Raw genomic sequence first — 27,548 nt, 5'->3', positions numbered from 1 at the left:
ATAGTTTGGATGAAAAAGGTAATAGCTTCATATTAGTCTAAATCACAGGGGGAAAACTGATCATATAAATGAAAGTCTTTGGGTAGTTTGATTTTAGATATAATCAAGGCGGGAAAGTTTCAGTTTAGCCTTATAAATATCTTGAAAATTCAATTATATTAACCTGTCCTACTTTAATTTGTTACAACACTGTGTGCATATATCTGCCCTTCTTAGGTTCCTATTATTCTTTGAAGTTAGTGGTGAGGTTACTATTCTCTTCCAGTGGCGCATAATGTATGTTCAACTAATGAGCACTAGCCGCCAATAATTGGGTTGACTAACTAATGATGGCGAACAAAGAAAGCGAAGTCTTTGACACTATCAGTTTTAGGTTCTCTTTTGAACTCCACTTTTTTTCTTGTACATTGACTTTTTCTTCATTGGGAAATAAGATGATCAGAAGAAATCTCCTACACGACTTTTCTAAAACCTCTCCCCAAGACCAAAGAAGAAAATATTTCTACTGCAACAATGAATGGCGCAGTTGCAGAAGAAAATATATCTTCTTCGCAGCCTAACATCCACAATACCCCAGGAACTATGGTTCCTTCCTTATCTCTCAATATTTTTTTGTTCATAATTGTCATCATAAGACCATTTTCAATGTGAATGATCTGAGCATGATACTATCTGCCTATGTGGCCTTCGGTCTGGATCGCAGTACGATTTGAGTTAGATCAAGTTTTGATTAACCGATTGTAACAAATCAGAATTTGAAGCAGATCCAATTATACTGAGTTCCTCTGGTTGCTCGCAGATTGACTAGAATTGCAGGAATTCAAGTTGCAGTGAACCTGGCAACTATAAATGGCTGTATGCAGTCAATGGATCACTTAAATAGGACATTTTTCCACTAATGGGCCATGGAATTGGCTGGTTTGTGGACCGTAGGGATAGTTGCCTCAGTTGCCCATCCCTTGTCTGACCATGGTGTTGCATGTTCTTGAATGATTGGCTCCTTGTTTAGCTCATGCTTGTCTAACCCATGCCTAGCTTAGTGTGATTTAGAGTTAGATCAAAATCATATCTATCTTCTACAACTGAAAAGGTTAGACCGAGGTGACAAGCCAGATGGATCAGAGTGGACCTAACCAGATCACATTCCATATCTCTCAACACAAAACTCACATATGGTAACAAATTACTCCTGTAGAATCGAAATAACTAAACTGATGGAATTCAAAAGGAAGACCTCAAACCGAGCCTTTCCTATATCAATACCCGTGCATCCCACACTCTGTTCACAACTATACAATTAACCTCAAACAAACATCTAGCTAGAGATATCTTCTCTCCGCTGCACCGCCACCACTTGCCGGCACGTGGGACACGACAACCGCGCCGCCAGCCAACGGTCGACACATCTGACGTGGAACCCATGGCTACACTTGGGCAGAACTCGCACGTGCTCCCCACAGGCGAATCCGGACAAGCATATCGCGCACCCGGATCCGTCCCCGGAGAGCTCCAAACCGGTCGAGTAAACCAGGGTGGGCAGAGTAAGCCGGACCTGAACTGGACGGTTCGGTTGGACCTGCTGGTCCCGGACATAGCAGACCCGGTTCGTGATCCGGAGCAAGCACCGGACGATGGCGTTGAGGAGAAGGGTGCAGATGAGGCCGCAGAGGAGGATGGAGAGGACCATGATGACAGTCGCGTCGAGAGAGTTGAAGGGAGTTGACTTGAATGTGGTCTGGTCCGATTTTAACGTGTCTACTCCAGTCCAGGATTGGACCGGGGCTAAGGCTGGACTGGTTGCAGAGTCGTAGAGGGGCGTGTGAAGTAAAAGCTTTCTTGGCTGTGCATGCAGTACTACTTCCATGAGTCGGGGGAGAGAGAGAGAGAGAGAGAGAGAGAGAGGATTGAAGCGGATGGATTGAGAGCGAGAGTTCTTGGAGAATGGTTAGTAGAGTGATATATATAGGAAGGGAGTTGGGAGAGAGATAAGCTAGCTGTACCTCAAGTTTGTAGATAAGCTAGCTTCAAGGTATCATGAGTCCAGAAATGTGGGTATAATTCAGATGTTAGGAAGTGGATTAATAGATGTGGAGAGCATTATCTATAGCCTCATCTTCAGGAATTCTCGTAGCACAGGCCTTTAGGTTTACTATTTGGGGAATAGTGCAGTTAGGAAAGCATGCATATGCTCACTTTATTTCTGTCTAAAAGGAACAATTGATGGTATAAGTTAGTAAGTCTATCAAGTGGTCAGAAACATGGGACTTGACCTGTGGTTTTGCATGTCGATTATGAACCAGCATAGAGAATAGAAGTGGAGCCAAATTTGCTGGTAGCTTAGGACTAGGTTCAAAATATTAGGCACAAATCCATCAACAATTGAGCTTGCACAAATTGTTTACAGGTTAGCCAAAGATTGATATTTTGTTCTCTACGAATAAAATTGATTGAGATGAAAATATTGGTCTAGGCTTAGGAACTTTTACTTCTCATGTTTACACATACCTGGTGATCGAAGAATAACAAATCCTAGATGCTATTCCTTAACCCATTGACAGCTACACATATGTTACCCATAGTTTTAGAGGTATTGTTTGCTGAGTGTGCCTACACACCCCCAAGGTGCAACAAATCTTGGGTGATGAATTTCTTGATTATTTTATCCATAAAAACTATTCTCATTCAATATTCAAATAGGCAAAGACTTACTATAATTTGAAAGGCCTGCATTCCAAACCGCACTGAGTCCTATCATTTGGATCAAAAAGCTACCCATATCCGGGTTTTGGAGCCTCCACTACCGGGATGGGCTCTCCATCCAAATCTCTATGGCCCCATTCCGTTCAAGCCTATGAAAGCCCGCCAAATGTGAGGTGGAATAACGAGACGGTGCTGACGTGTCGATATATCTGTGGGTATTGGCTGTTCGCGTGGCAGACGTGCCATACGTGTCGGTTTACTTGGCGAGTCAGGTGTTAATGGATAAATGGACTTTAATATGGTCTCGTGTGCGCACGTGTCCTTTTGCCTGCCGTGGAAGGCATTTACCCATCAGGGCATGTGCCGAGGACCAGTTTCAGGTGGTGGACGGGATTTGACTTTTCTCTATCAATAATGTCATCAGATGTGGTCAAACGTCGCCTTCTTTGGGAGACAAATAGAACTACTCATGGTCTCGAGACTCTATAATTGAGCCAAGATTAATGATCATTGGATCTTTAATTTCAAAACTTAATTTCGAGCGTATATTATTTCAAGCCAAATAAAAGCCGAGTCACTGCCATAGCAAGTGTTTATTCATATTCACCTCTAAAAGCATAAGGTATTTTAGTAAACTAATATTTTTCTTTTCTTTCTTCCAAAATATAAGTATAAATATATCATGTAACTATTCAAGTGACTTACACATGATAATTTATAGATTAAAAATTTTAATAAATATTTAATGAAACAAGTGTTTGAAATATTTTTAATAGTTTAGAAAATCTATGTGTTATAAAAAAAGAGAGTTTAAGGAATGTATGTAAAAAATAATAATTGTTTTTGAGATATAAGTGTAATTACCCCCTGCAATTTCGTACATAACTAGTTTAGGAAGTTATTTCTGTTCCACAAACACATGATATTAGCTCAAACTGTCACTGCTTTTAGGTTTTGTTACGATTTCATCAGAGGTGAATCTTATATATGTATAGAGTACCATTACAGTTGTACCTACAACTTCGGAGAGTTGAATACACAAATACTTGATTCTCGTGCCTCAGCCAAAATTACCAATACATGCAACTTCGAAGTAGAGCTGCACTGAGTTTTACATGAATAGAGAAGATTTTAAAAACTTGTAAGAGTTTTCCCAGTATAGAATCTTCATCATTCCGTTGTTAATAACACCAGAAAATTGCTAAACAAAAAAGTCACAGCTTTGCATATATGACTGGCATGATATGCCTACAACCTAAGGAACAAGATACTATCTGAGATTATCCTCAAACTCACTCTGTGCTTTAATTTTGTTGTTTAGCATCATAGGCCTGGATCCTCTGCTCGAGCTGCATTCCAGTGCATATTTCATCAGTGAAGATTCTGAATAATGAAGTAACAAGTATGTAATAGTGCTGAAAATGGCTCTCCTCGTCAGCAGTGTCAACAGAAGTACTTAATTAGTTACCTAAGATAATAACTGCTGTACAAATTAAAGACCGTATAAAGGAAATGCAAACTATTTTTCATCACAGTCCATGTAAAAGAGTCCATGACCAGCATCAATATATAATGAGACGTGAAAGTTTTTCTTACCAGCATCTTTAAAATGTCCACTGCCATTAGTTTCAGTTTACTCTATGTAGGACAACATAGTAAGTCGGGCATAATATGTATAGCATAAATGCACACACATTAAATATGATATGATATGCAAAGAGGGAACCTAAAGCCGTATACCATTTAAGATTTGTCATAGTAAGATGAAGGAAAATAAGTTTCAGCTAATAAAGACTTGAAGACAGCAATAAAGTAATTAATAGTTCCAAAGAGAAATTCAGAACAGTGACTACCCTTTTCTGATTAATTCCTGAAGATTCAATTCAAAGTCCATGCGTTGAACATTTGGAAAGTAGTTCTAAATATCAACAGATCCATGTCCATATCATCTTCTGATAGTTTGAAAGTTCAAAACTTATAAGCATGAAGAGAAACATGAAAGAAGACTTTCAGATGCAAAGACACGAATAAAAGTTGTTCCGTACATAATTGTACCATACTACTACTACAGTCAATAATGAAGCCTGAGAAAAATTATCTTTTCCTAAATTTTGAGTGAAGAATAAAATAAAAATAGCAAATAAAAGGATATGCAACGGAGAAAGAGAATGGATAATATTAATTGTTGGGATCACACTTGATTTCATTTCATACAAAGGAGAAAGCCACTTTGTTTTTCTAAAACAATACCATAGTCATCACTGCAGAAGATCTCTATCTCATATTCTAATGAAGGGGTAGAAAAGAAACTCTAAATAGGTTGACATTCCTAATTGGATTAGGTCAAAAGAGGTCTTACTCATATAGGTACAAATAAAATCTAACCAAAGAATAACTTATCTATCCAAAAGACCATAATTTGAGCCTCTAAAAGGCCTAAATACAAAAGTTACAACAAAACATAAAAATAGGTCAAATAAATGATGAAAATAGAATATTAATCCAAAAAAAAAAGTTAACGCTAACTAGAATTGGCTCAATGAAGACAACCTAGGTTTCACACTGGAATCAATATATTCTTAAAGCTAAAGTAGAAAATACATCCTTTCTCCACTAGGACCAAGTGGAAAAGTAGAGAACAAGACAAATATATTTGGTATATAATCTCTTGTCCAGAGGGATTATCTAATATATACAAAAATAGTAGTTCTGGACAACCAATACGAAATTTTTTTAACTGGTGTTGTGGATCAACTTTTTCTGCCTCGATCAACAAATCAATTGATATAATATGATAGAATCACACTCTCCTAGACAACCAATGGTGGGAGCCTCATGTAGTGGGATGCCCTTCTATATAAGAGAGTAGAATAATAGCAAAATTTTATGTGTAGATCTAATGATGCGAACATCATAGATAGGACTTGATGGCGTGTGTACCAGCGTAGGAGGCGCTGACAGTTGATGATCCCTCCTATAGGGATCTGGTTCTGATTTTGATTTATTTAGGATCTTTTGTTTATTTCCTATGTAGGGTGTTTTTTACTTAATTCCATTGTAGGTCTATATATAGACCCGTTATATTTTCTTTGAAGGTTAATTAAAGTTTATTTAATTTTGCTCTCTAGAGAATTTTGGTGTGAAACTGTTTCTTAGGTTGGAGGTGTGAAACCCCATTCCTATCCTTCTTATTTTCCTCTTTCATCTTTCTCCCCCACGTTTTGCATCATTTTTGGTATCAGAGCGAAGGATCTTAGTTTATGGATGTCCCTCCTCCCGGGTTCTACGCCGCCCCACATTTGTTCTTTGCACGACCAATCGCTCCACGAACACTGGAACGTCAAGAAATCCGACGCACTATGAGCAAAATATTATCGTCGATAAGGAACAAAAAGAGTTTGTTGTCAGCGGAATCACCACCGCATAAGATTCCAAGTTCTTCAAAAATTAATTATTGTTGCATTATAGATTGAAAAAAAAAACAGCACGTCTCTTTCGCTATAAAAAAATTAAAAAAAAAACTTGAATTTTCAGTGTTCCAAAATTTTGAAAATTTCCATTTTGGCTCTTAATTTCTATTAGAATCCCAACCAACTCCTTTCCCTAAACTTCCTACCAAATTTCCTTTTTCTTCTCAACATCGCAACAAATCCTCTCTCCCTTTTCTCTCTCTCTTTTCTTGTTTTCTCTCTTTCTCTCTTTTCTTTCTTTCTCTCTTTTCTTTCTTTCTCTCTTTCTCACAGGTCTCTTACTCTCTTTCTCACCGGCGACTAAGTAGTGAGTAGATCTCCGGTGACCTCGACCTCCGACGATATTTTCCGACGAAGATTTGACGACCTCGATCTCCGGCGACCTTGGGTAAGTTTTTTCTTCAGTTTTTTTTTTATTGTACAGCAGCTGCACCTGCTGCAGTAGAGACTTCTCTGCTGTAGCAGAGCAGCAGCAACACCACCTGGTGCTGCTTATGCAGTTATGCCTCATAAATTTTAAATTATTTTATATTTTATTTTAATTTTAATTTATGTTTTTTAGTTGTAGAGTTAAAATATCAATGGCTCCAAAAGAGAACTCATGATATTGACATTGGGTGGCAACATTGCCGCACTATTGGGCAAGATAAAAGACGCATTAAATGCAACTGGTGTGGAAAGGAAATGAGTAGTGGTGTCAGCCGTTTGAAAGAACATTTAATTGGAAGACAAAGAAATGTAGCAGCTTGCACTCAAGTGTCATTGGAAGTTAGAAAGCAGATGTTGGCTCATTTAATTAGCAAAAAGAAAGATAAACAATCTGCACCACAAAAAGAGTCAATGGTTCGTGAAGAATTGATGCATAATCCTGTACACATTGATGATGATAGCAGTGAGCAAAGTGAGGAAGATAAGGAGGAGAGATAAATGAGGACGGCAATCAAAGAGAGCAGAAATATGCATATAGAAAAGAGGAAGAAATGAGGAGAAGCACTGGTGGTAACTTTCAGAGATCTAGATCAGTTAATATACGAGAAGAGAGAATATGAGGGTAGTAGTTCTACCCATAGGACTCCTGGTGTTATAGCAAAGTCTGAAAATATTGGACCAATAGATACATATCTTCAAAAGAAAGAGGTCGTACACAGACTTCCATCAAGATAGCTCTCAAAAGAATTAAAAATGCAAAGAAACACATTGGTAGGGCTATCTCTAAATTTTTCTTCTACAACCATATTCTTTTCAATGTAGCTGATAGTCCTTACTATCACACTATGATGGATGCTATACAATCAGTAGGGCCCGGTGTTCCCCCTCTTAGTTCAAATGATATTGCTACTAAATATCTTAACTCAGAGGTAGATGAACTTCATACTTATATTGAGACATTTAAACGGTATTGGGATAAATTTGATTGTACACTGATGTGTGATGGGTGAAGTATACAAAACAGAAAAATATAATTAATTTCTTAGCGTGAGAATATTTTTGAAGTCTGTGGATGCTACTGCTCATTTAAAAAATACAAATTATATTTATCAGTTAATAGATGAGGTGATACAAAAAAGGTGAAAAAAGAGTAGTCCAAGTGGTTACTGATAATGAGGCAAATTATAAAGCTGTTGGAAATTTACTGATAATTAAAAAACCTCATTTATACTACACGCCATGTGCTGCACATTGTATTGATCTGATGTTAGAGGATATTGCAAAAGAACCTGAAATTGACATGGTCATACGTGAAGGTCAGAGGTTAACAAATTTTATATATAACTATGGTTGGGTTCTTAATTTACTCAGACAGATGATTGGTGGTAGGGAGATTATCAGACCCGAGGTCAATAGATTTGTCACTCACATTTTAGCTTTGGAGAGCATCATGCGCTACAAGGATGATATTATGCGGATATTTACATCACATGAGTGATCTATAAAAATTAAGAATATGAAACCTAAAGATAAATCTTTTGGTGAAACTTTGAAAAATATGGCTCTTGGAAATACATTTTGGGATAATATTATAATTGCCACCGCAGTATTTGAGCCTCTTGTTAAAGTATTAAGACTTGTAGACAGTGATGACAAGTATGAGATGGGTTTCTTATATGAGGCAATGGACATAGCTAAAGAATCAATAAAAAAAATGTTGGCCGAAGTTATAGGAAATGGTGGAAGATGATTGATTTTATATGGAACAAACAACTACACAGAGATATACGCGCTGCTAGTAGGCATGCTTTTAAATTTTAAGTTTTAATTTACTAATTTACTTTTATTTATGAATATTTAAAAATTTGAATGCTTACAAATTTTAAATTTCTACGGGTATTTTTCTTAATCCAAGATTTTAACTCTCTAAAAATGTCAATAATGATAGTGAAGTCTTGTTGGGGGTTAGAAAAGTAATCAGCAAGCTTGAGCCGATATTCAAAAACAAATTCTGTGCGATAAAGAAGAGAGTTATGATTTAATTAAATAATTTTATTATTATTTGTTTCAAGTTTTAATTTTCAATATAATCAATAAGCTAATAATATATTTTTGATTTCAAATGAGAGATATAGATCGAGAGCTGAGCAATTCAGTATTGCTAAAGTTGTTGCAGCTATATCTCATAACACTCCAGCTGAATGGTGATCTATCTATGGATAGGAGGAGACACCAAATTTGACGCCAATAGCAAAAAAGATTTTAAGTCAAACTGTGTCTTCATCACAGTGTGAAATAAATTGGACTACTTTCTCCTTAATCCACACAAAAACACGCAACCGATTGACAATGGAAATATTGGAGAAGTTAGTTTTTTGTCATTATAATATGAGATTGAGGGAGAGAAATTTAAGAAAAAAGGCAGAAAATGAACTGATTGATTTAAATCATGTTTTTGATGAAGAAAACCCCTTGACTTCATGGATTAGAGAAATAGAGGATAGGTTATTAGATAACAGAGATAACCCATGATTAGATGAAATATAAGAAGAGACCACGACGAGGGCAGAGGCTGGTATGACTCATTCAGCAGCGAGAGATAGTATATCTACTAGTACTAGTTATAGTCCTGATGATACATATGGTGGTCAGATCGTTCTATCTACATTTGTTGAGAAAAGTCAAGGAGGCATAAGGAGTGAAGACAGAGAAATTGAGGATATATATACATATTAGCGACGTCATCATGAGATGCATTTTGGTTCCTATGATTATGGTACATCGAGTATTTATTGTTTGGAGTCATCACAAGATCCATATGCTAGTTATTATCCTCAGTATCCTCAGTATTCTCAGACACAAGATCCAAATACTGGTTATTATCCTCCTCAAACGCAAGTCACACAACAAGATCCATACAATATGACTAGTATGATGGAATCACTTTTTTGAGCATCAGATTCCAGACATCAATATTTACAAACTTATGGTGATTATGATAGTGAAAACTATAGAAATTTATGAGAACCAGCTCAGTATTCATCAAAGTTTAATTTTGAGTAAGTTAATACATTTTTTAAGTTTTTAGACTTCATATGTGAGTAATTTTTGTTTTCTTTTTTTTTCTCATTTTTTCTAGATTTTTCTGCATTTTCCTGCATTTTTAAATAATATTTAGAATTTTATATAATTAAAAAATAGTCTGATCCGATACGAACGACCGATACAGCCGATACGTATTGTTTTTCTGGACGACCGATACCGATCCCGATCCCGATACTGGAAACCTTGGTGGTACCCTAAAATGGTTCTAAAAAAATTCATATCAGCATTTAGCAGCAGAAATTTGCCAATATGAGAGAGAGAAGAGAGTTAAAATTTCAACACAATTGCTTTTTTGTTGCCAAATTAGAAGGAATTGAAATTAAGGTAATGACACCAAGTAATAGGAGTACAAGTCTGGTAGATGTTTGCTAGATAGTCAACATTACTCTTACCCAAACAATTAAGATTTCAAATTCTCAAAATTACCTGAAACATGTTATCAAATTTGTTGCGCACACGATAAAATTCATGCTTCACCACATTCAAGGCCCTAATACACCTGGAGAGAAAAGGGCATTTCTATCAAACAATGTGAACTATAGCAGAATTAGATATAATAAAATAACAAAGCCACTAGCCACTGAATATAACAAAAAGAGTCCTATCAAAGTCGAATCAAAAGCAAATTTGGCCTTGAGTATCTGAAGATAGATGCATGCAAAAGAAAACAGTTATCATAGATTCCCTTTATAAAAAGATAAATATAAAGGCCTCCAAGATGATATATCTTTAGATACAGGAATTGTTTTCTTTCATTGCTCCTTTTTGCATAAAGATGCACACATAATTTGATATTTTATGCAGTTCAAAAGTAAAAGACTACAATTTAACTTATAATGATGAGATTGTTTGTGCAATTGTATGACAGGTTTTACTCAATACCTACAAATAATTCTTCCACTCTTCAATGGCTTCCTATAATCAGTATCAGAATGTTGCAAGTACAATGCAATATCAATATATAAACAAAGATTCAAGATATGGATTTAAGTTACAACAGTTTCATACTTGAAAGTTTCAACACTATGTTGTTGATATTTTAGCAGAAATAGAACAAGAAAATTCTAGACAAAGTCAGATTGATACCCTTGTGATGCATATTTCATTGTTCCAGTACTATTCAGGTATTATCTGAAGCATCATTAGGTGGACAACATAAAGATCATGTTGACTACTGAGCAAGTAATACATGATGAACGAAAAATCAATAATATCCATCAAGACTTTATTTTCTATATTGCAACACTGTTTGGAACTTGAGGCAACTCGTTCTTTATTACTAAGCATACGTTCAGTTAAAGTTTTCTTATGATTATAAACAAATGGAAGTTAGTAGTGTTGCGTAACAAAAAGTATCATGAACTCTCTTAATTAATAATGTTTTTGCTTATCTTCTTAACATTTTCTGCTTGAGAAAAAGATCTACGGAGGTCTTGGCCTCTTAATGAGTCAAAGCTGCATATATAAGATTTTCCATGTTGTTTGTTGATGTGGTAAAGCTTCAAATAATTCAGAAACTCACAAAACTATGTGCTAAGATTGAAGTTTAGCTGAAAGAAGTAATATATAAACAACTTTAACATTTTATACCACCTTCAGGTTAATCCCTGAGTCCCACTCTTTTGACATTGCAAACCATGATGGTGACCAAGGCGATAAATGAGTAGTACCCAACCAAGATCTCAATAACACTAGCCTACCAGAACTTGACTTCACAAAAAGACGACAATTGATAGCTCATCTTAAACAGAAAAATATGGCACACTTTTACTTTACATGATTTCACCTAGATATGAAGCTTGGTGACATAAAATCATGCAACGTAGATAAGTGAGATGGTACATGACAATGCAAAATAAGGGGGTAACCATGATAGCTGACAGTTGTATAAGTATAGCCCAAGTCGCAAAACTCAAGATCCCAAATCCTGTCAGATCAGAGTGCTTTATCTATAAATTCTTGTGCAAAGTTAAACACAACCCCAAACAAAAAGATCTTGTTACATGAAGTGATGCTAGCTGGCAGAAGAACACTGAACAAAGGCCGTGGTTGACAAGGAAGTTGTGGCTATAAATCTTGAAGTGACAAGACAAGACACTATATGTCCGAAATTTACTAAGGCCTTATTCACTTTAAGTAGGTTGATGGGATAAGTATTAAGAGTAAATTGGTAAATCAGTTAGTGCATGGTATACGATATAATTTTGATAAATAGTGTTTGTATTCTAAAATAAGATTATTATTAATTTAGCTATTATTCTAAAATAAAGGTTGTATTCCAAAATAAGAAAAAAAAAGCTATTCCTAAAAGCCTCATTACATGTGAAATAGGTAAAAATAGGAATAACAATTCCTATTTGTTATTACCAAAATGAGAAATTTCTGGGAATAACTATATGTCACTTATATTATGGAATAAGAGTGTAATTATTATCTTTGATGTGATATAAAGTTTGAAAAGATGGAAAAAATATATTTTATTTTTTTTATGAAATTATAATAAACGCCTTTTGATTTGATATATAGTAAATTGATAGAATAAATATCAAGAGTAAATTGGTAATCGGATTGATGTGCCGTATAAGATGTAATTTTAATGAATAGCGCTTGTATTATATAATAGGGTTATTATGATGTTTAGTTGTTATTCTGGAATAAGGGATTGTATTCTAAAATTAAAAAAATTATTCCCGAGATAAACGGGGGCAAAGCGAATGAGGGCTAAGAAAGTATACTATAAGATTAGTATCAAATTACAATTTTTTTATTTTCTTCTTACTACGATAAACTAAGAGATGTAGGACAAAGTAGAGGGTCCTATGATTTGATGGTAGACCATCTGATAGAGATGAATAAAGAGAGACGAGAAAAGATGAACATTGAAAAGAACAAGGGAGAAAGAGTATTACTTTCGAGAGAGAATAGTTAAGAAGAAGCATAGAGATTACATGACACACATGATCAAAAGAAAATTCTTTCCCAAATCCATCATATATTTGTTACATATTTAAGCCTCCTATAGACTTTTACAAGTAAACCCTAACCTACTCTCTAAAAAATAAGCTTTTAATTTAATAGGACTCTTTAGATAACCTAATGAAACCTAGACTATTTAGGACTCCTTCAAAAATAATATAAAATATTCCTTAATTCCCAATGCTACAATAATGTGAATATGACGCTAAGTTTTACAAAAATAACTAATAACCCTAAGGGTCCAAAACTATACAAAATCAACTAGATTTCATCCTCCATCATAAGACTCCCTGAACTATTTCCCATTTCCGTATGCATCTTCTCATCTTTTCTTTTATACACATCGATCTTCTAATAAATGGAAAACCTTTCAAACATGACCCCCCTCCCCCCAACGCTATAGTGTTAATGTCAAAGAACCATTTTAACCTCAACTTTTCTCTATTTTCTTGCTCACGTGACACTCATGACATTTTTAACAAAAAAATCTAAGTAAATAATAAAAGGGACATTTCAAAGGTTTTTTATAGTTAAGGGGGGCAATGTGTCACGAAAAATAAATGAGGATCTATGTGAAAATGGGCAACATTTCAAGAGGTCTTTTATTATTACATATTCATGGCCATCATTTCATTGTCATAGTTCAAGTTTAAAACAAGTGTACCCATGCAATGACAACATCTACTTACAATTGTTTATGGCTGAACTTTGCTTTGAAGACTAATTTTACCTTTCATAAGTGAAAGCAAATTATCAAACAGAATACTTGAAATGGAACGGGTGGTAGTGTGTATAACAATATAAAATTGAAAGTGTGTATGACGTAAGTAATAAAACTTCTACATTGCAAAGGATTGCATCTATGAAGGACAGAGTTTGTAATACTCGTGTTCCACAGATATCACATTTAAGACACTCATTAAAGTCATTACATATTGCATCCCTACATTAGATATTTCACTTGTTAAAATAATACAAAACGCTTTGATACAACTAAAGATACTTTTAGAATGTTTGTTGGATATTTTTAACAGTAGAAAATTGTAACAACTACAAAAAAACTTTAAGTTAAAAAAATCATGCATGTAGCACATGCACTGACATCTCCTTTCCCTTCCTTCCTTTTCTAGCCATTGTAGAGAGATGGCCTCGTTGCTACAAACTTGGCGAGATTGTTGTAAAACCATCATTAGACAAATCCAATCTCTTTCCCTCTCTCTACACTAGCCTTCTCCCTTCTCTTTTCTCTTTTATCCCCAGTTTGTTCCTCATCTCGCCGAAGGTTTTTGACATTAGCCACATGCCGCCAGAGCAAAAGAATGTTACTATCACCCTCGAGGAAGATGTTCGTAACATGGTATAGTCCTGGACAATTTTGCACAAAACTTTCGAGAGATTTTTCAGAGATCTAGCCTTTAATTGCATACACAATTATATTCGTCATATTGAGATCTGCTATCATACGATGAGGATCCCATGATGCCAAAGGAAGCAGACATAAGGAGCAATTTCATGCCAAAGGAAGCAGACAATAGGACAATTAGGTAAGCATACACCGGGTTTGAATAGGCGCGATTACTATCGAGTACGAAAGTCAGATACTTGATGATCATAAAAATGATGATTGTGAGGTATATAGCTCTAGTAATACCCGATGGTGCAAGGTTATAGCATCTTTCCGAGCTAAAGACTTGTGATTTACCTCACAAGGTGTGGTAATGAGTGTGAGGATAGTTTTACAACTAGAGATAATTAGTCATATGCAGCGTCGTTAGGCATATACGAGCAACATTATTGCTCAATTTTTATCCCTCCTCATTGTTTGGTACTTAAGAGAGCATATGATGATGTGACTATCCTAAGGATCTAGGAAAGCAAAATGCCATGATGTACAATCTAGCTTTCGTTATTAAATGACGAACGATTGCTACTATATTTACGAGCTTATTGAATTATCATGCAAGCATGACATGACATATGTTATAGCATTATTTCTTATACTATTTTTAGATTATACAGGTGTATATTTGTTGGCTTTACGCTTACCATCTTTTTGAAGAATATGTTTTTCAAATCAGTAGATAGTGTCAAGGTCATGGAGGAGCAGACTTAGATTAGTTAGATTTTTGTTTATTTTTCTTTTTATATTTATGATTTGATTGGTAATGTTGCCCCTTATAGGGTATTTATCTACTTTTGGTTCTGTTATAAATATGTATTCTGGAGGCTTGTTGCATCATGTGGTACCTTAAATATTCTTTGTTCAGATTACTTTTTGATAAATTTTGACTTCTAATCTTATGTGAAAATATTGACCAATGAATCACATGAGAATCCTATGGGTTTCACCCATGTGTGAAGCACGCATATTTGGCAAGGATTCTAGTTTCGGCCGATCCCGATCCAGGTCGAAACCAGCCGGGATCGGCTGGTTTCGGCCTGCAGCAGCAGCAGACAGCTGCCTGCCAGCAGCTGCCACAGAGAGAGAGAGAGATTAAAAAAAAAGGGTGAGAGAGAGAGAGAGAAAAATGGAGAGTGAGGGAGAGAGAAAGATTAAAAAAAAAGAGTGAGAGAGAGAAAGAGAAAGATAGAAAAAAAAAGTATGGGAGAGAATGAATATTTCAGACTAACAGTTAGAGGGATAGGAAAGAAGAGAGGGAGGAAGAGAGATTTTTATTTTTTAGGCTTTATATATAAGTAATTATTATTTCTTATTTTCTTATAATTTTTTCTAAATTTTTAGAAATTTCTCAACATTTTTAATAATATTTAGAATTTTATTTAATTAAAATAGTCCGATCCGATATAGGCGGCCGATACGTATCGTTTTTCTAAACGGCCGATCCCGATCCCGATACCGATTTTTGGAACCTTGATATTTGGTACCGAGTATTTTAATAATACAATGTTGATTGATGATGAGAGTAATATAAAGATAATGTTACGTTTGCCCTCGAGAAAGATGATTATTTATTCGATTTGCTAATTTACATAAAACTCAATACGGAACTTGCAAAGGCAATAGGGATCGATTCAACCATTGGAACAATATAAAATTTGGATATGTTATTCCTCAAGAAGTTAGGAATTCAACGCAACTAGAATCTCATTGATCAGGCTAATAGATCAAAAGTTATGAAAGGAATAATGACCAAAAGTCAAGAGGTGACGGGATAGACGTGGATGTTATGGTTAAGGTTTGGGAAATGATGATGGCTATAGTGGATGGATTAATACACCTTGAACAATATAAGGTGGGAGAAGGAAGCTTCTAGGTATGGCTGGTCACTAGAGTATGGAAGGAGAAGAGACAGAGGATTAACCTCGGCCATAGACAGAAACTTGGGTTGGATACTGAGGGGAAGGAAGGAGGGAAATGTTGGCTCAAGCCTAGAAACAAAACCAAGTTCAATCTTCAATAATTCTAAGATGGTTGTTTTTCTACATATTTGGAGGTTAGCCAATCATCCAAAAAACCCTAAACAAATCCTAATACGAAACAACTTATCCGATGCGTATTCGAACGCCCTCGATCGCGTTTGAGCAGCTAAAAACAGGGCTCTGGTTCGATCGCGTTTGAACGGCCAAAAACCATGCTCTACATATGTGAACGTTGTTCAGATGTTCAAACGCCCCAAAACAGGGTTCTGTATGTGCTAATCTGAATAAGGCGTTCAAACGTCGCGTTCGAACACCCTCCACTTGCGTTCGAATGCACATGCCAGGAATTATCTTATTGTTTTAAAACAAAGATAGAAAATGATACAATTTTGGAGCAGTTTAATCATGTTCAATCTATATGTAAATCAATAACCGCAACAAAAAACTCATGTTAGACACTGTCATTCTTGATATTGCTCAAAATAGGTCCTTACTTCAGTAGATTGTACTTTCCAAATAACACAAATCATAGACTTCTATGTCATTGGCAATTAAGACTAAATCGTTGCTCATACATATCAAAGATTTATATCTTCCCAAACAACGAGTCTAGGAGAAAGTACACTAAAGCCAATACACAGTATACAATTAAAATTGAAAGAGATGTACCAAAATAAAATAAAATAATTCTTCCCTTTTGAATCAGATAGATTCATAAAATAAAATAAAAAAAGTTCTTCTCCACCCAATGCTTCCTCCCTAGACAACGATGATCCATGCTTCCGAATTTGTATGTCCGCTATGCCTAATATAAGGCCTAAGTGGAAACATAGACTAGATACAATTAACATGATGTAAAACAACGAAGTCTTTTCATGTCGGCACCTTGTTAGTACAAGATCTTCTAGCACACAATAGCACTAAGCGACACTTAAATCTTTACTATTTAGACAATGATATAATGCAATTTAATGTGAACTTGGAACATATAGTTCACTATCTAGGAAAGGGTTTTCAAAAGGAGTTTGCATAGCTTAGAAAGCTGCATATATTGGCTGAAATATAATAAAAGTTTGGGAAAATGATATATTGGGTATAAACCGCCTCATACGCAATTGTAAATGTATTAACAGATAAGTCGCTAACTTTTGAACTTGGAGGAAAAGGTAAAACAATGTTTGGGAATGCAAATAACAAGAAATATTACAAGTGAATTACAAAGTCTTTAACTTAAAAGACTAGCATGATACTGACCCTTCTTTATTATTCTCTTCATAGAATTGACGGAATTGAGCGCAGGCTAATTTCACATTTTGAGCACCCACACTGACAAAAAAATTTGTATCAGCATGATTGAAGAAATTTTCAACAAAAAAGAAAACATGAAAACAAAAATGAGCACAAAAGGGTATATATAGGTAATACAGACTAGATTCTGGAAGATAATGTTGGTGCATATGCACAGGTATGCTAAGATTGAGACAGTATTGACTTATGCAACCAGAATAACATATAGTTACAGCATGCTAGAGAAATGTCAGCCCTGAGCATTTTAGTACCATATGTTTCAACCTATTGCATAGTGGAACTACAGATCATAATATATATAAACCACAATTAAAAGTGATGATAGAAAATGCTAATTTCGTACGGGTTTAAACACAATTTCTAGACTCCTTTAATGCATTTGAATTATGAAAAAAGATCTTCAGAAAACTTGGAAACGAAAAATCCCTTTTAACTTTACTGAATAAATGATTTTGCACATCAGCTACCGGTTAAACGGAAAGAAAAATAGAGAGCCAACAAATTCAAATTCATAGTAACCAAAGAAGAGAGCTAAATGTATCTTGAGTCTTATCAGGAAAAAAGCATAATAGTATACCAAATTATATTTAACCCCCTCCAAAAAAAAAAAAAAAAAACCGACAAGCACCTTGCGCTGCTTCCTTTCAACTGGTGGACGTAAGCGTCCACCTTTTGGTAATCGACGACTTGTTGTTCGCTGAACAAAGATAAGTAATAAAATGTCCCCATTCAATAAATTGTGAAGAAAGCAAGAAACTTGAAAGAAGATTGGAAATACAGCAATTTGCTCAGTTCCGTCAGTATCCTCTCAGAGTCCTCGCAGAACAAGGTAATCACTTCCGCAACAAATCCGGGACTACTCCCATCTTGCAGCATCTGAAGCTGCTGGAACTGCTGATCCAGCAACCCCTGAGGAACAAAGGTTTTCTTTTTATCATGAACAAGCCCCGAAAAAAGTGTAAGAACATCCAATTTTAATCTCTAAACTTAAGTTCTTCATCGTCCAAGTAAATAAATAACGATCCCACAACAGGCCCAGGTGGAAAAAGGAAGTTCCTTTCCGCAAGACATCAGAAAACGTACCTCTAAGAACATGGAATTGAGCAGTACATTGAGCTGCTCTTTCAGCGCCAACAACGCCATTGGGAACGAGAGAAAAGGGAGGAGAGAGAAACCCTAACGAGAAGAGTAGAGGAGGCCCAATAACGATAGGAAGAGGGGACAGGGGAAGCATCTCCTACGGCGTCTGCTTGTAATTTATTTAAGGAGGGAACGAATCCTTCCTCTCCCCAACTTTCCAAACGAGGCCCGCGATTGAGCGTTGGATTGATAGAATAGATTAGGGAACGGGTGGAATCTTTTCCAACTGCAATATGTAAATCAAAACGTACGTTCGAATTGATTCGTGGTCACTTGAATTTTTATCTATTTCTATGTACATCCTATCCTCCTCGTATAATGATTAAAAAAATACCTGTGGTTGGTTCTCCTGACCGAACTTTAGTTTCGGTTTTGGACTTTTACAGTTTAATTATATTTAGTTATTTAACTTATAATAAGCTAATGTGTTTATAAATTATGTATTTCTTATTATAATAAATATATATATCGATTATTGAAAATATATATACTAACTCTATGCTACTAAGATTTAATCTGACACCATTCTTTTTGGCTTATTATTTTAGAAAAAATAAATTTTCACTTCAGAAATAATTTTTTTCTTATTCTAGAATAATAGCTAAACATCATAATAATGTTATTTTAGAATATAAATATTATTCATCAAATCACATCTTATACTACATGCTAGCTAAATTACTAGTTTACTCTTTTCTATCCGATCAACTTAATTTATATCAAATCAAAAAAAATTCATGATAATTTTATAAAAAATAAAATATATTTTTCTTGCCTTGTTCTTCACTTTATACTACAAGTAATTATTACACTCTTATTTTATAATACAATTGAACATAAGCATAATTATTTTTAGAATAAAAATTTTATTTTGAGAATAATAAAAAGAAATATTTATTTTTAAAAATTGATCAAATTTGTAAAGTAAGCAAGGCATAAGTATTACTTATAAGTAGTGAAAGTATGACATGTCATTTGTATATGACCGTAACAATTGGTCGTGCAATAAGTGGGGAACCAAAGTAGAATTTATTGGGCTACCACACGTCACTCTCTCTTCGTGTGGCAGAGCGTGGCCTACGTGAGGTATCCTGTCTTGCTAAGCGGTTAGTTGCTGCTTCTAAGCATTGCTTAAAGAATAAAGCAGAGGTTGCTTCTATATTTGGTTGAAGCCCATGACAAAGCTGGATGTATTTTACGATTTTTATATTAGATTTTCTTTTGCATTTCAAGAGTTCACGTGTAACACGACAAAGAAACTTAAAAAGTCAATTAAATTTAATAAGCATGCCTAAGATATAATTATAAGGATCTATTTATAGATAACACGAATTTTTTCAAATTATAGTTACTATATTTTACCTATTTTGTGATTCACACTCGTCTTTAAGGATTTTATAACCCAACTATTTTTTTTCTCTATAATTCTCATTTAACACCCTGACGTAATTTTAATTAACTAACATTAGTTAAATTACTAAAATACCCCCTACCATTCTCCCTCCCTCCCTCCTCTACCTCCACCATCTTTGTCACCTACCTCTTTCGTCGTCATTATTGCCGCCACCACCACCTTTCTTCGTCTTCCCCTCCCCCCCCACCCCCTTCCTCCTCCTCCTCCTCCTCCTCCTCTTCTTCTTCTTCTTCTTCTTTTTTGAGAAGACATGGGTAATTTAGGTAATTATAAATTATTTTATATGTTATAACGAAATTTTTATTTTCTAGTACTGTCTAAGTTAACCTAGGGTGTTATATGAGAATTATAATAGAAAAGGAAGGGTCAAATTATAAAATCCTCAAAGACGGAGCGTGAATCACAAAATAGGTAAAATGTAAGGTGTGATTTGTGAAAAGCCCTAGAGAATAATATAAGTGTCCTAAATAGAATAAGAAATAAAAAGTTAAACCTATCTCCTCCAACTCTCTCTCTCAATTGTAACTTCCTTCTGCCATAGATAGATTCCAAATCGGAAGAAAATTTGAATAAGAAAACGATCTAATTCATCCTTTTTTATGATTTTTGGACGTAGCAAGAATATCTTCTGATAATTTTTCCTAAACTGTGCATACTATAAATTCTTGTAATTCAGATACTTAATTTTGACTCAGACATAATTCTAATTTAAATTGTATCACGTCCAAACAACACGATTATTGTAACGCCCCTGCTTCAGCACGGGCACGTGCTCGCCCACACGGTGCACGCGACAGGATGGGCAGGGCCCATCATGCATAGATACACCCTTGTGCTCACATACTCAATTACAAAATAAATCATGATATCATCAAGATAAACCTGTAACATATCCATGCTCACATAATCCATCATCAAACAAATTATATTATTAACTAAATAAACATATTAACATATGAATATTCAAGTACACGATAATATACACTAGACCACCACATAATCTAGCAAAGACCACATAGGCTATGACAAACTATCAAGATACAACTAAAATAACTGATACATGAGTACACTATAATCTGACATGTATTGTACAAATCACCATCTGATACAATAAAGTACAAATATAACAAACAATGATACAACTCAATTTCTATACAAATTATCATCTTGATACACCTAGTTAGAGTCTTTTTTTATTGCATTAATTATTTATTTTCATTAAAATAAATTTTTTGTAGGTCGCGTTCGAATGCGGAAGAGGGGGCGCGCTTGAATGCCTTTGTGAACGTCTACATTAGTTCGCAAAAATAAAAAAAGTGAAATATGCGTTCGAACACGGTCGGGCGCGTTAGAATGCCCGCGTGTGAAGGCCTACATCAGTTCGCATCGACAGTGAACGTCTTTTCTGGATTCGAACGTGGTCGGGCGTGTTCAAAAGCGATCGACGGGAGTCCACTAGAATTAGGGTTAATAATTGTTGTTAGGTTTTTATATGTTGGCAATTGTGTACAAAATATTTTAAGTGTATTTTTTCATGTATATGAGCTTTACACAAGTCTAGAATATCACTGGTGTGAAAAATTTCAAGATCATTGGAGAAAAGCCATCGCGTTCTCAGCCGCGTTCACAAGCGCGTTCGAACGCGGCTGCGTTCACAAGCGCGTTCGAACGCGGGCACTGCGTTCACACAGACAGAGAGCCGCGTTCACAAACGCGTTCGAACGCGGCACTGCGTTCACACAGACGAGCCGCGTTCACAAACGCGTTCGAACGCGGTGCTGCGTTCACACGGCACGCAGAGCCGCGTTCACAAACGCGTTCGAACGCGGTGCTGCGTTCACACGAGGCCGAGAGCAGCGTTCACAAACGCGTTCGAACGCAACCCGAAGAATCCAAGCCGTCGCGTTCGAACGCACTTGGGCCCGTTCGAACGCAAGTGAGATTAAGTTAGGCCGTTCGAACGCACTCGGGCGCGTTCGAACGCACCTATGAAGTTTGCAATTTATTGGATTTTCGTGAGTACGAATATTACTTGGATTTGGCAATATCTTGGAGATCATATATAAGGATAGTGTTGCCCTAACTCAAAGGGCGTTGAAGAAGATTATTCAAGGAGACTTTTTGGAGGCTACATCGGTTCTTCAACAAAACAAGGCCCTTCGCATCTACAAATCTTAATCTTTCGTCTTAAGGGCTATCTAGACGAAAGATCAATCTCGAGGGTTACTGAGATTGGACTTCAATCACAAGAAGTAGTGAATCGTGGGTTCTAGCGATCAAGACTGAGAGGAACAAAGTCGTTTGGATCGACGGGTTGTTTTGTGAGTCAGTCTTGTAACTGCTACTATCATAGTGATTGGTTTTGATCCGAGTTTGGATCCGTGGTTTTTTACCGTTTAGGTTTTCCACGTTAAAATCTTGGTGTTCATCTCTACTTTCGTTCTTTATATTTCTTCGATCTTTTACTTAAGCGAACGAGCGAGATCATTGCCTAGTGTTTAGATACATACGTGTGTCTAGGGGTTTTTTCAATTGGTATCAGAGCGGGTTCTCTCACCCTTTGAGAGAGATCTATTAGGCATGGATTTTCATAGAGATGGACCATTATCTATTAGACCTCCTATTCTAGATGGATCAAATTATGGATATTGGAAAGCTAGGATGAGAGCTTATTTGAAGTCTATAGATGAGAGAGTATGGATGGCCATTGTGAACGGTTGGAGTCCACCAATGTACATGGTGAATGATGAGTTAGTTGAGAAATCGATTGAGTCATGGGATAAAACAGATTATGGAAAAGTTGGCTGGAATAGCAAAGCAATAAATGCAATTTTTAGTTGTGTTTCCTCGGAAGAATTTAGAAGAATATCTACTTGTGAAATAGCAAAACAAGCTTGGATGATCTTAGAAACAACTCATGAAGGTACTATGGCTGTAAAACTTTCGAAACTTCAGAGGTTGACTACTAATTTTGAAACCCTACGTATGGAGGAGAATGAAACATTTGATGAGTTCTATGCAAAGTTAAGTGATATAGTCAATTCCAGTTTCAACCTAGGAGAGAAAATTCCTGAAAATAGAATTGTCCGTAAGATCCTTAGGTCTCTTCCAGAAAGGTTTCAGGCGAAAGTCACAGCTATTGAGGAAAGTAAGGACATTGATTCTATGAAAGTTGAACAATTGGTAGGAAATCTACAAACATTTGAGTCCAGTCTTTCAAAACCGAGGAAGTCCAAAGGGATAGCTCTATCCACTGTTGAACAAAATTTAGAGGAGTCTGAAGATGAAGGTGATTTAGATGTTGAGATGTTGGCTATGTTTGTCAAAAAGTTTAATAAATTCTTTCGGAAGCCAAATAAGTTGAATACTGAAAAGTTTGAAAAAAATAAAACTTGTTTGAAAAAGAAGAATACTGTGACTTCGAATACAGGTGGTAGCAACAACAATGTCAAACAGAAAAATAAGAATTCTGAAAATAAAGTTCAATGTTTTGAATGTTCTGGTTTTGGACACATCGCACAAGAATGCCCTAATCGTCTTAAGAGAAAGGGCAAAGCTATGAAAGTTACTTGGGATGATTCAGATGAATCTAATGATGATTCTGATAAAGACGAAGAAAACTTTGTAGCCTTTGCCTCTTCTCTGCTTAATACTGACTCTGTTGATGATACTAATAGTACAGATGATCTTGATATGCTACCGGCTGAGGAAGATGAATCTGAAATTCAAAAGGCATATAATGACTTGTACCTGGAGTCGTTTAAACTCAAGAAAAGCAATCTTAGACTACTTCAACGACTCAAGGAAATTGAACCAGAAAGAATTCAATTTGAGGAGAAGTACAAATTGGAGCTTGAACGTGTCAAAGACCTTTCTGAACAACTTGACAATGCAAAAAATAAAATGAAGGCTGATGAAATTGAACTAGAGCGATTGCATAAGGAAGTTACTTTTCTAAAAGGGAAGAACAAACTGGACGAGATTCTAAAAGCTCAGATCTCTGGAAAAGACAGGTATGGTGTTGGATATACTGGTAATTCAAATAATAATAAAACTATTTTTGTTTCTGCAGGTATACAAAAGGAAGAATACCTGAAGCCATCAATCGTATTTTCAAAGCAATCCTGGATGAATCCTTCAAAATTGAAGATGAATCTACAAACTGGTGAATCTTTGACGGCACCAAAGGTAAACTTTAGTCACACTCCTCAACAAAAGGTGAGTAGAAAAGGGTTTGTTCCGACATGCTATCATTGCGGCATTCTAGGGCATATTCGACCTCATTGTAAATTTTTGCAAAAACCTAGAACTGCTTTCATTTATGGAATGAAAACAAAAACCATATGGGTCAAGAAAAGTGATTTGAAATGTTATGTTGTGCATACAGCCTTGAAAGCTTTAAATTCTGATTTATGGTATTTAGACAGTGGCTGTTCAAGACATATGTCGGGTGACAAGTCGTTATTTTCTAATCTTGAAAAACATGAAGGGGGAGTTGTGACATTCGGAGATGGTAATTCATCAAAGGTAATAGGTAAAGGAAAGGTAAGTACTCTAGGGATTCCTAGTCTCGAAAATGTTCTTTATGTTAAGGGCTTGAAAGCTAATCTACTGAGCATCAGTCAATTTTGTGATGAAGATTATGAGGTAAAATTCTCCAAAAATGATTGTACTGTTCTAGATCATGATGGTAATGTTATATGTTATGGATCTAGAACATCTGATAATTGCTATGTCGTTGGAACTTCACATAAACTGAAATGTAACAGTGCGTCTTTCGACATTGCAGATCTCTGGCATCAACGTCTTGGACATGTGAATCACAAGGAATTATTTACTCTGTCCAAACATGAAGTGGTAAGAGGAATACCTAAGATAAAGGAAATGTCAAAAAGAGTGTGCGGTTCGTGTCAAATTGGAAAACAAATTCGTATCTCACACAAGAAGGTAAATGCAGCTACCACTGACCGTGTGCTACAATTAGTTCACATGGACTTGATGGGTCCAACAAAAACCGAAAGTCTTGGAGGTAAACGCTATATATTCTTAATGGTCGATGATTACTCCAGATATACCTGGGTTGCCTTTCTACGTGAGAAGTCTGAAACCTTTGAAGTTTTTAAATCACTTGTGCTTAAAATTGCGAGAATGAAAAATCTACAACCCTAGTTAGGATTCGTTCTGATCATGGTAGAGAATTTGAAAATGAAAATTTTTCTATATTTTGCGATTCTCTTGGTATTCAACATGAGTTTTCAGCTCCTATAACTCCACAACAGAACGGGATTGTTGAAAGAAAAAACCGAGTTGTGCAGGAAATGGCTAGGGTTATGCTTCATGCTAAAAATGTTACTCAAAGGTTTTGGGCGAGGCGGTCAATACAAACGGTACATGTAATAAATCGTGTTTATCTAAGACCAGGTACAAATATGACTGCTTATGAAATCTGGAAAGGTAAGAAACCTAGTGTTAAATATTTTCGAGTTTTTGGTAGTAAATGTTATATCTTGCGTGATCGAGAATATTTGACTAAATTTGACACTAGAAGTAGCGAAGGCATCTTTTTGGGGTACTCGAATAATAGTAGAGCCTACAGAGTATTTAACCTTGAAACTTCTACTGTTATGGAATCTGCTAATGTTATGATAGATGAATCCTCAACTGACTTAACTAAAGCTACTTCTATTTCTGTTTCTGCAGATACATATTACGAAGAAATAGGAAAGGAGCTTGATCTGGAAATTGAGAATAAGGACGAGGACAAAGTTGAAATGAACAAAAATGACTGCAACGTACCGGAACCATCTGCTAGAGTGAAATCAAATCATCCACTGTCACAAGTGATCGGAGACGTGAATGGACCAATTAAGACAAGACGACAAATCCAAAGTGAGGTATCATTTACTTGTTATACATCTTCTTTTGAACCTAAAAATGTGAAAGAAGCATTGTTAGACGATTCTTGGGTAAATGCTATGCATGAGGAATTAGAGCAATTTTCTAGGAATGATGTTTGGTATTTAGTTCCTAGACCTAAGAATATGAACGTTATTGGAACAAAGTGGATTTACAAAAATAAAAGTGATGAACATGGCAATATAGTTCGAAATAAAGCCAGACTAGTAGCACAGGGATACACTCAGGTTGAGGGTATAGATTTTGATGAGACATTTGCACCTGTTGCTAGATTAGAGTCTATTCGTATACTGCTTGCCATTGCTTGTCATTTAAAATTTAAATTGTTTCAAATGGATGTTAAAAGTGCTTTCTTAAATGGTATCCTGAATGAAGATGTTTATGTGGAACAACCTAAGGGTTTCGAAGATCAAAAATTTCCTTCTTATGTTTTTAAATTGAAAAAGGCTCTTTACGGGCTAAAACAAGCTCCGAGAGCTTGGTATGAGAAGTTGACCATCTTTTTAGTGGATGCGGGGTTCACTCGAGGGGGAGTGGACAAGACATTATTCATTAGACGTGAAAACAAGAGTTTAGTTGTGGCACAAATATATGTGGATGACATTGTCTTCGGGGCGACGAGTCAATTATTAGCTAAGGAGTTTGCTGATCTCATGCACAGTCATTTTGAGATGAGTATGATGGGTGAGTTGAAGTTCTTTTTAGGGCTTCAAATTACTCAATTGGAGAGAGGGATTTTTATCGCTCAAACCAAGTATGCTAAGGATCTTGTGACTAAATTTGGTTTAGAAAATGCAAAACATGCTAGAACTCCTATGAGTACAACTACCAAACTAGGTAAGGACATGTCAGGAAAAAGTGTTGATCAGATAGTGTATAGGAGCATGATCGATAGCCTTTTGTACTTAACGGCTAGTAGACCCGACATTGCATTTAGTGTCGGTGTGTGTGCTAGGTTTCAGTCTGAACCTAAGGAGTCACATTTGTTTGCTGTGAAACGTATCATAAAATATGTTAGTGGCACAATTGATTTAGGTATCTGGTTTACTTATGACTCGGGTGCTATCATATCGGCATACACGGATTCTGATTGGGCAGGTTCATGTGATGATAGAAAAAGTACTTCAGGTGGATGTTTTTATATTGGAAACAATCTGGTTGCATGGCACAGTAAGAAACAAAACTCGATATCTTTATCTACTGCGAAGGCCGAGTACATTGCAGCAGGAAGTTGTTGTTCTCAGTTACTATGGATGAAACAGATGGTCAAGGATTATGGCATTGAACAAGATACTATGGTGCTTTATTGTGACAACATGAGTGCTATTAATATATCGAAAAATCCTGTTCAACACTCGCGTACAAAACATATTGATATTCGACATCATTTTATACGCGAGTTAGTTGAAGACAAAACAATAGCACTAGAACATGTTGAGACGGAGAAACAGTTGGGTGACTTGTTTACAAAACCTTTGGATTTACAGAGATTTGAGTATCTTCGTACTTCTTTAGGGATTTGTGCTTTGGACTGATTTTATTGGGATTTGTGTTCTTTTTAGTTTGCGAGTTTCTTTTGTTTCATTTTTTTTTTGTTTTCTTTTACTCTGAAATTTTCTTTGGTTTCAGTTTTAGATTTGTCGAGAGTTTTTTTGTTATAAAAAAAAAAAAAATTTGATGCACTCCTAGATTCAATAATATCCTCTTGA

General features: G+C 35.7%; 1 protein-coding gene across 3 annotated transcripts; it reads right to left on the bottom strand.

Moving 5' to 3' along the window:
• Positions 1–3,727: 3,727 nt before the first annotated feature.
• On the bottom strand, positions 3,728–18,721 carry LOC140795798 (histidine-containing phosphotransfer protein 2-like). Of its 3 annotated transcripts, none has more exons than XM_073148581.1 (6): positions 18,453–18,721; positions 18,148–18,278; positions 17,998–18,066; positions 17,316–17,387; positions 10,131–10,203; positions 3,728–4,049 (listed from the first exon to the last, which is right to left on the bottom strand). In XM_073148581.1, the coding sequence occupies exons 1-6, from the start codon at positions 18,510–18,512 to the stop codon at positions 4,005–4,007; spliced, it is 450 nt and encodes a 149-aa protein (XP_073004682.1). In that variant the 5' UTR covers positions 18,513–18,721; the 3' UTR covers positions 3,728–4,004. The 3 variants fall into 3 exon arrangements, with proteins under 3 accessions (XP_073004682.1, XP_073004683.1, XP_073004684.1); XM_073148582.1 differs by having other exon boundaries at positions 3,728–4,083; positions 18,453–18,638; XM_073148583.1 differs by lacking the exon at positions 17,998–18,066 and having other exon boundaries at positions 18,453–18,639.
• Positions 18,722–27,548: the final 8,827 nt, after the last annotated feature.

The sequence above is a fragment of the Typha latifolia genome, chromosome 9 (assembly GCF_019914945.1).
Source record: "Typha latifolia isolate L0001 chromosome 9, TyphaL0001v2, whole genome shotgun sequence".
NCBI lineage: Eukaryota > Viridiplantae > Streptophyta > Magnoliopsida > Poales > Typhaceae > Typha > Typha latifolia.
Note: the sequence above shows the minus strand (reverse complement) of the source record. Positions and strands in the feature narration are given on the sequence as shown.